Genomic DNA, 13,722 nt, shown 5'->3' on the forward strand with positions numbered 1-13,722 from the left:
TTGCAAATTAATAATGCAGACGTTGCGAAATTTGGTGTAGTGTGTGTGTGTGTGACTTTTGGCCATGTCAATTGTGTCTTGGGTTGCAGATGGACTACACCTCGATGCTCATTATGTGTACTTATTAGGGACTAACAAATGTTTTGATTAACTAAATGTTGTTGCATCCAATTAATTAAACAACAAATTGCCAGTACAAAACTGCAACAATTTCTCTTCAGCCTGCCAGCTCATTAATTAGAACATGGAACAGACAACAACGTTGCTGTTGATGCTGCTGATGATGCCGCTGATGCTGATGCTAATGCTGATGCTGATGAGATTGAGATCGTTAGGAGCTGAGCAAAGACATCCATAGTCACATAGTCACATCAACAGCTACAGTCTCAGCAACATCCACAACGACGACGACGACGAGCGAGAAATCAAATCAGCAAAACAAATGGCAACAACAAAAACAGCAACAACAACTAAAGGCACACAGCAAAAATTGTCAAGAGATGGACATTCGAAAAATAGAAAATCTCCAACTAAAACCGAAAGAATTGAAACATTTTCGGATATTTTCATTTCAGATGCGAGCAGCAAACGGTTAACAAAGGTGCGCGCTTAGCAAAAAAAATTAAATAAAGAAAAAAAAATATTTAAGAAAATACAATTTCTACGTAATGAATAACTAAGCAAAAAACTAAAAGCGTGAAAAACTGTGAAAAGCTCGCAAGGCAATTCATCAATGTGAAGAAGGATTGATAGAAAATGATAAATGATTAGAAAATTATCAAATTTTGCACAGAAAAGCTAAAATATAAATGAAAATTAATTATATTTGTGGAATTTTAAGAATATTACGCAAAATAACAAAAGATTATATTAAATAAAAATAAAAGCAACAATTAAGTAGTTGTTATTATTTATTGAAAACGTCACAAAAAATAAAAGGTACAACAGATTTATTTATAAATATATTATGGATTTTTTTATAATTAAAAATTATGAAAAATTGTGTATTAAGGCAAAATAAAATAATACTTATTTCTCTAGAAAAGTGTACATAAAAAGGGCTTACCAAATAAATAACAAATTAGATGCAATTCGTGCAAAGCCAAAACATAAAAGTGCATAAAGTGCGCATAAATTAAAAGCAAATGCCTAAAATAAAAAATTTTATGTGAAAAGAAACCCAAAAAGAAAAAAATATCGGTAATAAATCTGAAATATCTTTTGGCAATGAAACTCAAACAAAGTGTGTGTAAAATAAAAAGTGTATATAAAATTTTATAAAAAGTATATACAAGAAATAGCTTCAAAATTAAAATTTGTTGACTGAACAAAAGAATTAATAGTTTTCCAAGAGATGCTTCAACCATTTCAAGCGGATTATTTACACGGTTTTATATACTTAACAAAAAACATAAACATAAAGAAATATATATTCTTAAATATGTGACAAGTAGCGAATGACATTAAACACAATATAAAAACCATATTATTGTTAATATTCAACACAAGCCTTCCATAAATTGGAGCAACACATGACGATCAAAAAGAAATTTTACTAAGAAATAAATAAATGGAACTTAATGCTCTATAAACTGGTATGAGAACAGGAAATAGTGAACTTGTTGACAAATTAAATTCCAGTTAAAAACCCCCTCTAAAAACAATTGGGCCCAGGAATATAAATAGATTTTGCCAGGGCTGTTGGAAATGCTGGACTGTTTTCAACTAAAACAAACTACAATAAAACAAAGAAAACCACAAGAAATTCAATTTTTGCGAATATTAAAAAAAAAATCTAAATAAGAAATCCAAAACGCCGCGTGACAAGAAAAATAAGTGGACGGAAATTTATGTTCGCCCCATGTCATGGAACAAATGAAAGTTAAAGAGCTACAGAAAACAAAACAACAACAAAAAAGCGAAAATCCTTTTGAGTTTTATTAGAATGGCGACGCGGCGTATGAGCGATTATGTGTAAAATATTACGCATCAACGCAGAAAGTGAATGAGACGGTGGAGGCGGAGGCAGAGACAGAGGGGGGAGGGTGAGGGTGAGGGCATTGGAAGGGTGCAGATGTTGATGATGAAATCACTTGACAAAGACAGCACTTGGACAACAAATCAAAATAGACAGGCTGGCGAGAGCGTTTAGCACAGTTCTTGTGGCGGCTATTTAAAAATACATAAGCAACAACAACAACCACAACAACCACAACAACAAAAACTAATTTCGGAATACGAGCATATCAAGTAAAAACTGAGCAGAAATACCAAAGAGTTACGGAAAAGACACTTTCTGTGTGAACGAGCGCCAAAAAGGCCATACCCCAGAGCGTCCTTCTGGTCCACCCCACCAATCCTCGCCTCTGTCGCGGCCAGTTGCCTTGGCTGGTTCTGGTTGTGGTTGTGGTTGTGGTTCTGGTATTCTTCTGCCATCGTCGCTCAATAGAAAAATGCTTAGATGCGATTTGCAGTCAGTCGCTGTGCACATAATGGAATGAAGAAAATTCCGTCTGTCTACAACAACAGCAAATCGCATGCTGGGCTGGTGCCGGCAAACGGCTAGCAAAGATGTCGTAGTTGTCACTTTCGGGGCCTCCAATGAGTTGCAGTTTGCAATTCTCACACAATTTCTTTTATGCATGTCCGTTGCACACACAAAAATAGCCCTCGGACAAAAGTAGTGGGTACCCGCTACCCACCCAGCGTTAGCATACTAAGTAGTATCTCATTGCATCTAGTATAATATTATTCCCCTCCGCCTCATGCCACCCCACTCAATGGCTAAACAATGGAAATTGGCAGATTTATAGCACAGCCCAGAAACCCACAGAAATACAAAGACAGAGATAGATATACGTGTATAACCCAGGCCAGGCCAAAAACCAGCGAAAAACAAGAAGCACAACACAACAACAATACAACAACAACAGCAACAACAAGCATAGCAAATTAATTTTATTTAAATAAATTTAATTTAATTGCCAGCCAAAAGCACATGCTAAACCCCTCACACCCTAACTCACACATACGTGTGTGTCTGTTTGTGATTGTGTTTGTTGTATTTTTCCTTTTAGCATTTTTATTGTAATTTAGATTTGTCAACTGGGTGCCTGCCTGCCGAATGCTGTACGCTGACAATATTCACAAAATAAACTAAGCATATACCATCCAAAAAAAAAAAGAGACTACCTTGGAATGCTTCAGAAAAAAATATAAAATATGTAGAGCGAAATAGAAAGACACAGAAATTAAAGATTAAGGATTAAATAAACAAATACTATATGTAAACAAATAAAAAAAATTGAGATTATTTTTAATATTTTAATGGAATTAAGCGCAAATTGATTGCTAAGCATTTTCTCATATCCAAAACTTTAACGTAATTTTTGAGAATTTTATAAGCAAACCATTTAAACTACTTTTTAAACCGCATCGATAAATATAATTCATAAAGTTCAAGCTAATGAAACAAATTTTCCTTGAATTAGGGGAATTATATTCACTATTAATCCAAACAATCATTTTTAAGCGTCTATTCAATTATGTTTTTATTATTTTTCAAACAGCAACAAACATAGTACACAGTTTCAATGGGCTTGTCATATCAAATATTTAATTGGCTTAATATTTTGAAGAATATAAAACCATTCATAATTCAATTCTTAACAATCTGTGACCCATACGCTACCTTTTCTTCCCATCATCAGCAACAACAACTACACTCACATATATACATACATATGTATAATGAGCCACCATAGCATGCCATGGCGTATGAGTAATATACCAAATGCTACGACATAATACGTATACGCCGCGTGTACGTCTCGCACAGCGACAGGCCGCCTTAAAGATCAACGCTCTATAAAGAGCATTTTGTGGATCTCTTAAAATCAAAACGAAACGAAAAGTGTGTGACAAAATGTTCAATAAATAAACAAATAAAACCGACAGCAAACCAAAACGCAAGCAAAGCAAACAAACAAAATTATGAATAGAAAAATAAACTGAAAATGTTGTGTTCAAATGACACGCGATTCTTTTGACAGAAATGAGATTCATTAACAAAATGTGTAAAAATCTTAAAGTTTGGGATCATAAAATAAAATTATTTATATGTTTTGCAGAACTATTTATGTAAGGGACAAAGCAACAACTTAATGAATTATGGAACATGTAAATACAACAAATGCAAGACAACAGCAACAACAACATCAACAGCTGCAACAACATCAACTGGAGCAACAACAACAGCACAATGAAAATCAACAACAATTTTGCTTACGATGGCATAATCATCAGGTAAGAATCGAATTAGCATTTTAAATATTTATTTAAATTTGGTCTAGTAACTGTTTTTTTCTTTAAGTAAAACTAAGTGTATCTTTTTTACTTTGTATTAGCTTAAATAATTATTTCACACTTCTGGTCATTTTCTACTAAGTATAAATAATAGTGCAAAAATGATTTCAGCATTTAATCCATTTAAATACATCTTTACAATTTTCACGTCCACTCCAGGTGCCATTCATTGCGAGCCACTTAGCTCATCTTATGATTTATTGGCTCCAATGTGTTGTTCAAAGCACCCGAAAACTTAAAATAATGAATATAAATGAGTGTTTTTATAGTCGACGTCAGCATTCGACTCATTCGCGCGCCAGTTTATATGGGGGTATTATCTAGGGGTCTGGCCTCGGACATAAAATTGACTGGACATCGTTCACAAGAAGCGGCCAGAGAAAATGTCACTCGTCTATATATAGGGTATATAGTCAGTTGTATGCAAGTATTTGTGTGTGAGAGTATAAACATACTTATTCACACATAGTTTTCCGCATTTCATATAGTGACAATTTTGTAGCTCGCCAATGTTTACTACAGATCGCTGTAGGATCTGGGAGATGACCGGGAGGCAGCACAAAGCTGTCCAAAATAGCTAAAGGCAACGGAGCGGGACGTGGAGAAAACTGGCTGGCGGGTATAGGGGTAGCAAAAAAAAAATGTCAAATAAATGAAATTTTCGTGCAATTGCCAAAATCCAAAGAATTTTTACTAGCAACTACGAGTAAATCTAATTTCGAATCGTCGAAAGAAAACACGACGCAATTGCAATTAATGCTCAGCTGCCATTAAGTGTCGCCTGGCGCATCTGCTCCAAATGTTTTCCGGGCAATCTTACCCAGCCTAGGGCCAAAATCACAAATTTAGCCCCATGCCCAAAGAGTCCCGGCAGCTGGTCTGCCAAATCTACTTGTACTATTTATATGATCAAGTGACCCAATTGCCCTCAACCACAACCACAACAACCACAACAACTACAACAACTACATTTCAATTCCAGACTAGTTTGCTGAGCACATTGCCGATCCTATTAGACCAATCGCATCTCACGGATGTGACCATTTCGGCCGAGGGTCGTCTGCTCCGTGCTCATCGTGTCGTGCTCAGCGCCTGCAGCAGTTTCTTTATGGAAATCTTCCGTGCTCTGGAGGCCAGCAATCATCCGGTCATCATCATACCCGGAGCCAGCTTTGGTGCCATTGTCGCCCTGCTAACGTTCATGTACTCGGGTGAGGTGAATGTGTACGAGGAGCAGATTCCCATGCTCCTCAATCTTGCCGAAACATTGGGCATCAAGGGATTGGCGGATGTGCAGAACAATAATGTAAGTCAGATGTTTGAAATGAAAAATTAATAATATGTAATAACATTTATATGACTTTGCCCTTTACACTTCATCAAAAACTTTAAACTCTCATAACTTCGTTAAAACTTAACCGATTTTCATCAGGAATATCATTTTGATCATTATTTGGCCTAAATTAATTTTGCATTCAAACTTTATTCTCTAGAAAATTTATTTTTTTGTCAGTTTCACTTTTTCCTTATTTTTTTCATTTGACACTTTATCAAAAACTTCAAACTCCCATAACTTTGTCAAAACTTAACCGATTTTCATCCGGAATATCAATTTGTGAACTTTTTGGCTACATTTTCCTTTACACTTCATCAAAAACTTTAAACTCTCATAACTTTGTCAAAACTTAACCGATTTTCATCCGGAATATCAGTTTGATCATTATTTGACCTCTAAATTCATTCTGCATCAAAATTTTATTTAGTTAGAAAATTTAACTTTTTGGTCATCACTGCCCACTTTTTCTTTATTTTTTCCCCTTGACACTTATTCAAAAACTTTCGACTCCCATAACTTTGTCAAAACTTAACCGATTTTCATTCGGAATATCAGTTTGATCATTATTTGACCTCTAAATTCATTCTGCATCAAAATTTTATTTAGTTAGAAAATTTAATTTTTTGGTCATCACTGTCCACTTTTCTATTAGTTTTTCCTTGGACACTCATTCAAAAACTTTCGATTATCATAACTTTGTCAAAACTTAGCCGATTTTCATTCGGAATATCACTTTGATCATTATTTGACCTCTAAATTAATTTTGCATCCAAATTTTATTCCCTTAAAAATTTCATTTTTTGATCATTATTGTCTTCTGTTCTCTAGTATTTTGCTAATTACCTTCTCTTTCGTTACAGCTTCCCAAGACAACACAGAGCACTTCCTCCACCGCCCCAACATCCTATGTGGAGCCCACAAGCATCGACAAACCATTGGGGTATGAAACACCCAAAACACCATCGCCAACGCCAACACCCACGCCCACGCCCACAACCACGCCCAATCTTGCCTTGCCACAATTACCGAATCCTACGCTGCAAACACCACTTCTGGCCAACAAGCTGGGCACACCTCTGGAGAATTTCTTTTTCAAATCGCTGCAATTTTATCCGAATCTGTTGCCGCAACCATTGAATTTTTCGCAAACCGCGCTGAACAAGACCACAGAGCTGTTGGCCAAGTACCAGCAGCAGTGTCAGCTCTACCAGAACAGTCTGGAGGAGGAGGATTGCTATGGCGCCAAGCGGATGAAGACGGGCAGTGTCAGCCAAAACAACATTTCAACGCCACAGCCGCCCAAAGATGTCAAGCGCATTGACAAAATCGTGGAGAATCTGAGAACCACAAATAGCAACAAGTCGCCCATCGAATGTGGTGCGCCCAATTCAATTGTGGCCACCTCACCAGTGGCACTTGCACCCCAGAATATGTCGCACTTCTCGCCGCAGTTGCCAGTTGTGAAATCCTCGCCCAGCTATAACAATCCCCTCAGTGCAGGTCAATTGTACAGCAGTGCCAAGTTGCCCAGTTACAGTGCTGCTGCCACGCCCACAACGGCACAGCAGGCATCGCATCAGGTGGCGGCACATCATGCCAACACACCCTACATAACACCCGAGGATCATGCCAAGCTGCAGCAACACATCGAACAATATGCCGCCTGTCAACGGGAGGCGGCGGCAGCGGCAGCAGCGGCTGCTGGTCAAATGGTCAGTGCCAAGTCGGAGCCGAATTTGTTGTCACTTGCCGCCGAGAAGATGGCCACGCCCAGCAAGCCGCCGTCCAACTCCAAGTTGTATGCCACATGCTTCATCTGTCACAAGCAACTGAGCAATCAATACAATTTGCGTGTGCACCTCGAGACCCATCAGAACGTGCGGTGAGTCTTATTTAATTCAATTCAATTCAATCCTAAACAGACAACATTATAGACATACATTTTTCATAATTCAAACGAAGAACTTCACAAAACCCACAGTTTTTAAGATAGAACACTCATTTTGATGCTAAAAATTCTCTTTCATTGTTATCTACCATTACATTTTAAAGCCATAAAAGTTGGATAAATATTTTAGTATTTATGGCTGTTTTAACTTTTTAAGCAAAGAAAGCGCCTAAATGTATCCCCTTACATTTTTCATTTAAATACTGTTAAAGCTTTAAAATTCATAGTTACATACATTTACTAAGCTGAATTTTAGGTTTCTGTCCAAAAAAAGTATCATTTCTTATGTGTTGTTATTAAAATAGTTTAATAATAATGAAATCTCATTCTATTAGCATAAAAAAATAGCTGCCAATGAAATGGTATTTCACTAGCATTAGCAGTACTCTTTTTTCAATGCCAGTGAAAAGTCATGTCATTGGCTGTAATATTTTCACAACTAGTGAAATTCAATTTAGTATTACATGTTTTATAGCGGCTGAAACGGGTATCTTATTTTCAGGCATTCGACTAAAGCATTTTTACTTCTTATATTTCAGCTATGCGTGCAATGTTTGCTCCCACGTTTCTCGCAGCAAGGATGCGCTGCGCAAACATGTCAGCTATCGTCATCCTGGAGCGCCGTCTCCTTGCGAGAACGAGGCGCGTCGCAAACGAGTCACAAAGTTAGCAGCGCAGTCGACGCTGACGTCAAGCGCTGCGACTGCGACTGCGCCGTCGGCAACGGCAACCAGTGCCGATGTGGCAGCTGGCGAGGCATCTGTATCGAGTGCTGGCTCGACATCGGGTTCGACACCAGGCTCACTATCGACGAATCCTTACCTGTTTCTGCCCAATCAGTTTCAGTTGGCGGCTGCTGCAGCCGCCGTTGCAGTGGCCGAGTCAAACACAACGCCAGCCTTGGATCTGGCGCATGAGGTACCCATGTCCATGAAGAGCTCAACGCCAACGGCCAACGGCAATGGTGAGGCAGACAGCGAAGCTGGTGCATCGGCCACATAGAAATGCAGCGCAGAATTCAATTAGTAAAACACACTCAAAAGAACACAACAATACATAATACACAATACACGCAAATTAACCCCACCGCGTACCGAACCAACGTCTTAGACCCGGCTGTGATACTTAGCGCAATTCGTCGTTTTTTTGTTTCTGTTTTCATTTGAATTTGAATTTGAATCTCACTATTTGTTAATTTTAGCGCAATTTGATTGAGAGCTTGCACTTATCGATAACGCGCTTCGATAAATCTGAAGTGGTGGCAGCACTACCACAGTTTGAGAGCCACAATAACAAACAATTGGAGTGTCCCTCAAACTGTAAGCATAATTGCTAGGCTCTGCAAAAACACCTTCTACAAACACCAAACACACACTCTCACACACACATACAGACACGCCTACACACATTCTAGTAAATTAAGTGCAATTTTTATAATTATACACAAACATAAAACACGCACGACATGCACACAAAAAGACAAGGTGAAGACCTACAAAAATCCAAGATCAAAATAAATATTAAGCCACAATACAATTTGAAGTCGTATTCATTTTTATGCAAAAACTATTTTATTTCAATTCATAATACAATTATTTACGTACGCAAGCGCACTTTACATATATGTTTAAACTGTAGTTCAGTTATATAAGTATCAAAAAGTTGTTTAAAAACACACAAGCATAATGTACTTGGACTAGGGAAAAAAGGGAACAGGTTGATCAATCTTTCAAAGACTACTCGCAATTATAAAAAAAGAATAGCTTTATCCATGATATGATTAGCAAAACACTTTTGAGCTTAAACTAAAAGGATATTATGAGTGCGTATTATAAATAGCTAAATGTAAATAAACTTTTGCACTTAAAAATGAAATGATGCTGATGCTGAATCGATCGATAATAGCAGCATGACAGTTATATATGTGGGATTTAACCGGATCTGTGGGTATCTGGATCTCAATCTGTATCTGTATATATGTATCCGTCTCTCTCTATCTTTTCTATCTGATTAAGTATAAAAATAGGCGCTGGCTTGCGATGTTACTTTCTCATTTGGCTTTAAATAGTTTCCACGTGCCACACTTTGGTATTGCAATCCTGACCAGTGGAGATCACAGTATTATTATCCAGCCACACGAGGCGTGTAATTTGCGACTGTGGATGGGCATCTAAGCGAAACGAATTTGTAAATTCACAAGTAAAGTTGAAAAGTGTACGAATAGCTTACTCTTGATGATGGTGTGCTTGGCTGGATTGGTCACAGACCATATAATAATGGTGGTATCTAGAGATCCGCTGGCAACCAACAGCGAATTGGGAGACCAGGCCACAGTGTTGACACGCGCATTATGGAAGCCCCATTCCTTGTTGTGAGCCGGCTGCAATATCAAATAAATATATATATTGAAATTTAAATTAAATATCTCTCGTTTGCTCACCTTGTATTCCTCCACTGAGTAGAGCACCACCTTGCGATGTGCATCGCAGGCAACCAAATACTTTTGATCTGGGGAATATGCGACATCGGTGACAGCGCCCAAATGATCCAGTTCCATCTTCAGCTCCAGAGTGTTGCCTTGGAGCGAATAAATGCGCAGCTTCTGATCATCACCGCCAACAGCGACATCCAAAGTATCCGAATTGGTAGCAATGGAGCTGGCCTCGTATTTAATGGGCAACGAGAACACTTTCTTCTGGTCCTGCACCAATGTGAGTTCCTTAATGCAGGCCAAAGCAATGATGTTCTCATTGCGCACAATGGCCAGACCACGTGGCTGGCAATTGAGCTTGACAACGTAATCCGTGTAGTTGTTGCCCTCGACACTGAATTGGCGCAGACTGTCGTCAATGCCGCACGTGTAGACGAACTCATCCCAGGCGGCAATGCCGTTTATCTGGTTGCCATGGCCAGTGCCAGTGATGCGGTCATTGACACCATTTCCGGAATTCCAGTTGGTCACAACGCCGTCGTGGCTGCCGGTGTAGATAGTGCTGCGATCGTCGCTCAAAGCCAGAACCGTAATGGGCTTGTTGTGTCCCTTGACCACACGCAATGGTTTGCTGGGATCCTCCACATTTAAGTAGGTAATCACGCCGGATAGCGAGACGGTAATTAGATGCTCTCCTTGCCACAGGCACGACACCTGCTGATCGTCCAAGCTGGTGCCCATAACAAACTCGGTAATCAGCTCTCGTGATTCCACCTGCCAAAGGCGGCAGGTCTTGTCACCCGAGCAGGTTAAGAGCTGAGTGCTATCTGGTTTCCATGCGACCGCATAGACGCCTCCCTTGTGCGCTGGAGAACCGAATTCACCCACCAGATCGGAACTGGTGCCATCATACAGAAACACCTTGCCGTCAAAGCCAGCTGAGGCAAAGTATTTTCCATCGGGTGAATAACGCACGGCTTGCACATAGCGCGAGTGCTCCTGTTTGGTCATTTTGAACTTGAACGGCGGTCCCTCAAAGACGCCAATGGTGTTGTCCTCACTGCCTGCAATTCCAAGTATTAGATACGAGTCAAACTAAAAAGATTACGCCTACTCACCAGTCACAATGCGGAACGGTCTGGCTGGCCGGAAGTCCGCCGAATTAATGGGCTTTGATTGGCCACTAATTTCACCCACCGATGTGCCCGTTTCGGACATAAAGACATGGCCAAAACGTTCTCGACCCTCGCCGACGACAACAATTCGCTGATTATCTGGTGACCAGCTAATGTCCTTAATGGGTCCACCAATTGGCTGGAACTCATTCTTCAGCAAATGCTCCTTGTTTACTGTATCCCAAATGCGAATCTTGCCAGAGGCATCTAAATAATTAAAAGAGAGTGATTAAGGTGATGAATCAGATGAGTCATACTTTTAAAAATGTATACAGTCCGGCCAAAATTAATTCGTACACTCATTTTTTATATTTCAACTATTACTGTGGGTCAGCAGATGATAACAGCAGTTATTTTGGAATAAAATTCGCAGTATATAGAAATTACAAAGGAAGAATACATTAAATTATAAAAAAAATTGTCGTTTTTTAATTGATTTTCCTTTTATCATTTGTATTAAAAATATATGTAATTAAAAGATTGTTTTAAAAAACTTTACTCTTTTTATTTATGACTTTAAAATTACGGGTTGTTTCTATTGTTTTAATAAGTATTATCTACATGAAAAAAAATATAATTTGTAAACAAAAATAACTTTATGTCGTACGTGTAAATGAGTCACATAAAAAGTATTTAATGAAAATCCGTTTAAAACAAGTTTGGAATGTTTTAAATTTTGCCTTACTTGTCTAACTTCTTTTTTAAGTTTTTAAAGTGTTTTTTTTTAAGTAAATTTCAACAATTTTTTTCTTCTTTTAATTTTTCTTTAACTGTTAAAATTCGGACAACAGTGTTAAAATATTCAATTAAAAGCCAAATTTGAAATCTATCTTCTTTATAGTTGTATCTCATTCTCAACCTACTTTTTATAAACACTTTTAGCTGCGTCAGGGAAATCTCTATAGATAAGTATAGTTCCCAATAAACGAACCCATTGAGTGTACCGGTTTCCATATTTGGTATTAAGAAGATAAGAGCCGAAAAGTTTGTAGGAAAGATAACATCAACAAAAGATAAGAAGACTTCCCCTACTTGGTAAATTGTATAATCAAAATTCTTTCGCTTGTTCTATGCATTTTAAAATCAAATATTTCGATAAGTTTGCAACTGCCAATGCCAGCGATAAGGTAATCGGTACATATGGTAATATGATGTGAATTGGCAGTTGAATTCTGAGTCATGTTAATGTTTTTCATGGTTAACTTACCGCCGGATGCAATGTAAAAGCCGCTGGGTGAATACTTGGCCACATTCACTGCACACGAGTGTTCCGTGTAGACATCGGCAATCGCTGGATTCTGGACAGGCGACGGCGTTAATCGGAGCGTGACGAGGCAAATCAAGAAGAGAAAGCACAAATAATCATAACAAATTAATAATAATATTTACAGGCAACTTTTTGTTTTTTAAAAAAGACGACGACATCAACATCATTATTATGTTGCGTGGGCAGCAAAATAAGATACAAAGATATTTTCTCTTGGGTTGTTGCCGGCTGTATACATGAGTATATATGTACACAAACAAATGTATGGTAAATAAATATAGAACAGCCAACACACACACATACAAACAAATCATATATGCGGATTGTCGTTGTCGAGTGGAAAATTAACGCTTGAAAATTGCAGCTGCTGTGCGCAGTCCAAAAATAACACAATTTTCGCTTTATGGAGCAGTCGACTCATATTTTGTATGTTGTATCTTGTGCAATATCAAATGAACTTACCTCAATATTCCGGATTATCACCGAATTTCCGTTGGCATAGAGGAAATTCTTGCCCTTGGGATCCGCGCCCAAAACAATGGGTTGACCACGTCCAGTGCGCGGCAGTGTTGCATATACATTTTCTGTAAAGATTTTAATTTGTATTTCATTCAATTGTAAAACAAACACAAAAGGTAAACAGCTGTAAGCAGTGGAGTGAAAAAGAGAGAAACAAGGGTGCGGTCGGCGGCTTTTTTTTGCCGGTTTACTTTGCTTTCTCCGGGTCACAGATAATTCCCCCTTCGACGCTGCTGCTGCTGTCTCTGCGAATCGCTGAATTCCATTTATGGTCATATTAATTCGTTTCCGCTGTTTTTACCGTTCTTCGTTGACTCATTTTTGCAACGTTGTCGCTGTTGTTTCTCTGCTTTATTTTTTTTTGGTAATTCGAGAAGCGAACTTCTCTGAAACTTACTGTTTTCGTAGGCCGGTTTTTGTGGTTGCGCCATTGCTCTATCTCTCTTGCGGTTCTAGTGGCTTATGATTTCTGTTTGGTCTTGTAATACTATTCTTCTCGCCTGCAAGAGACAAATTTTGTTTTTTTTTTGTTTTTGAAACGCGTTGCCACCCGTTAGAAGAAAGTTGCCATTTATTTTAATGTTGCCACACCTAGAAATCTAATCTAGATTATTTCAATTATATATTTAATTTTTCCCAGAATGATCTTCTTGTTTATTTTTTTTTTAACTTTTGAAGCTA

At 38.2% G+C, this 13,722-nt stretch overlaps 2 protein-coding genes across 2 annotated transcripts; one reads left to right on the plus strand and one right to left on the minus strand.

Annotated features, from left to right (window-relative positions):
* Nucleotides 1–470: 470 nt before the first annotated feature.
* On the plus strand, nt 471–9,185 carry LOC117787316 (B-cell CLL/lymphoma 6 member B protein). The gene is made up of 5 exons (XM_034625809.1): nt 471–601; nt 4,131–4,305; nt 5,348–5,671; nt 6,562–7,583; nt 8,189–9,185. The coding sequence occupies exons 2-5, from the start codon at nt 4,171–4,173 to the stop codon at nt 8,649–8,651; spliced, it is 1,944 nt and encodes a 647-aa protein (XP_034481700.1). The 5' UTR covers nt 471–601; nt 4,131–4,170; the 3' UTR covers nt 8,652–9,185.
* A 215-nt stretch (nt 9,186–9,400) lies between these two features.
* Nucleotides 9,401–13,598, minus strand: LOC117787317 (actin-interacting protein 1). Its single transcript, XM_034625810.1, has 7 exons — nt 13,439–13,598; nt 12,985–13,106; nt 12,463–12,553; nt 11,199–11,462; nt 10,090–11,144; nt 9,879–10,029; nt 9,401–9,819 (listed from the first exon to the last, which is right to left on the minus strand). The coding sequence occupies exons 1-7, from the start codon at nt 13,470–13,472 to the stop codon at nt 9,710–9,712; spliced, it is 1,827 nt and encodes a 608-aa protein (XP_034481701.1). The 5' UTR covers nt 13,473–13,598; the 3' UTR covers nt 9,401–9,709.
* Between the last annotated feature and the right edge of the window lie 124 nt (nt 13,599–13,722).

The sequence above is a fragment of the Drosophila innubila genome (genome assembly GCF_004354385.1).
Source record: "Drosophila innubila isolate TH190305 chromosome 3L unlocalized genomic scaffold, UK_Dinn_1.0 0_D_3L, whole genome shotgun sequence".
Lineage (NCBI taxonomy): Eukaryota > Metazoa > Arthropoda > Insecta > Diptera > Drosophilidae > Drosophila > Drosophila innubila.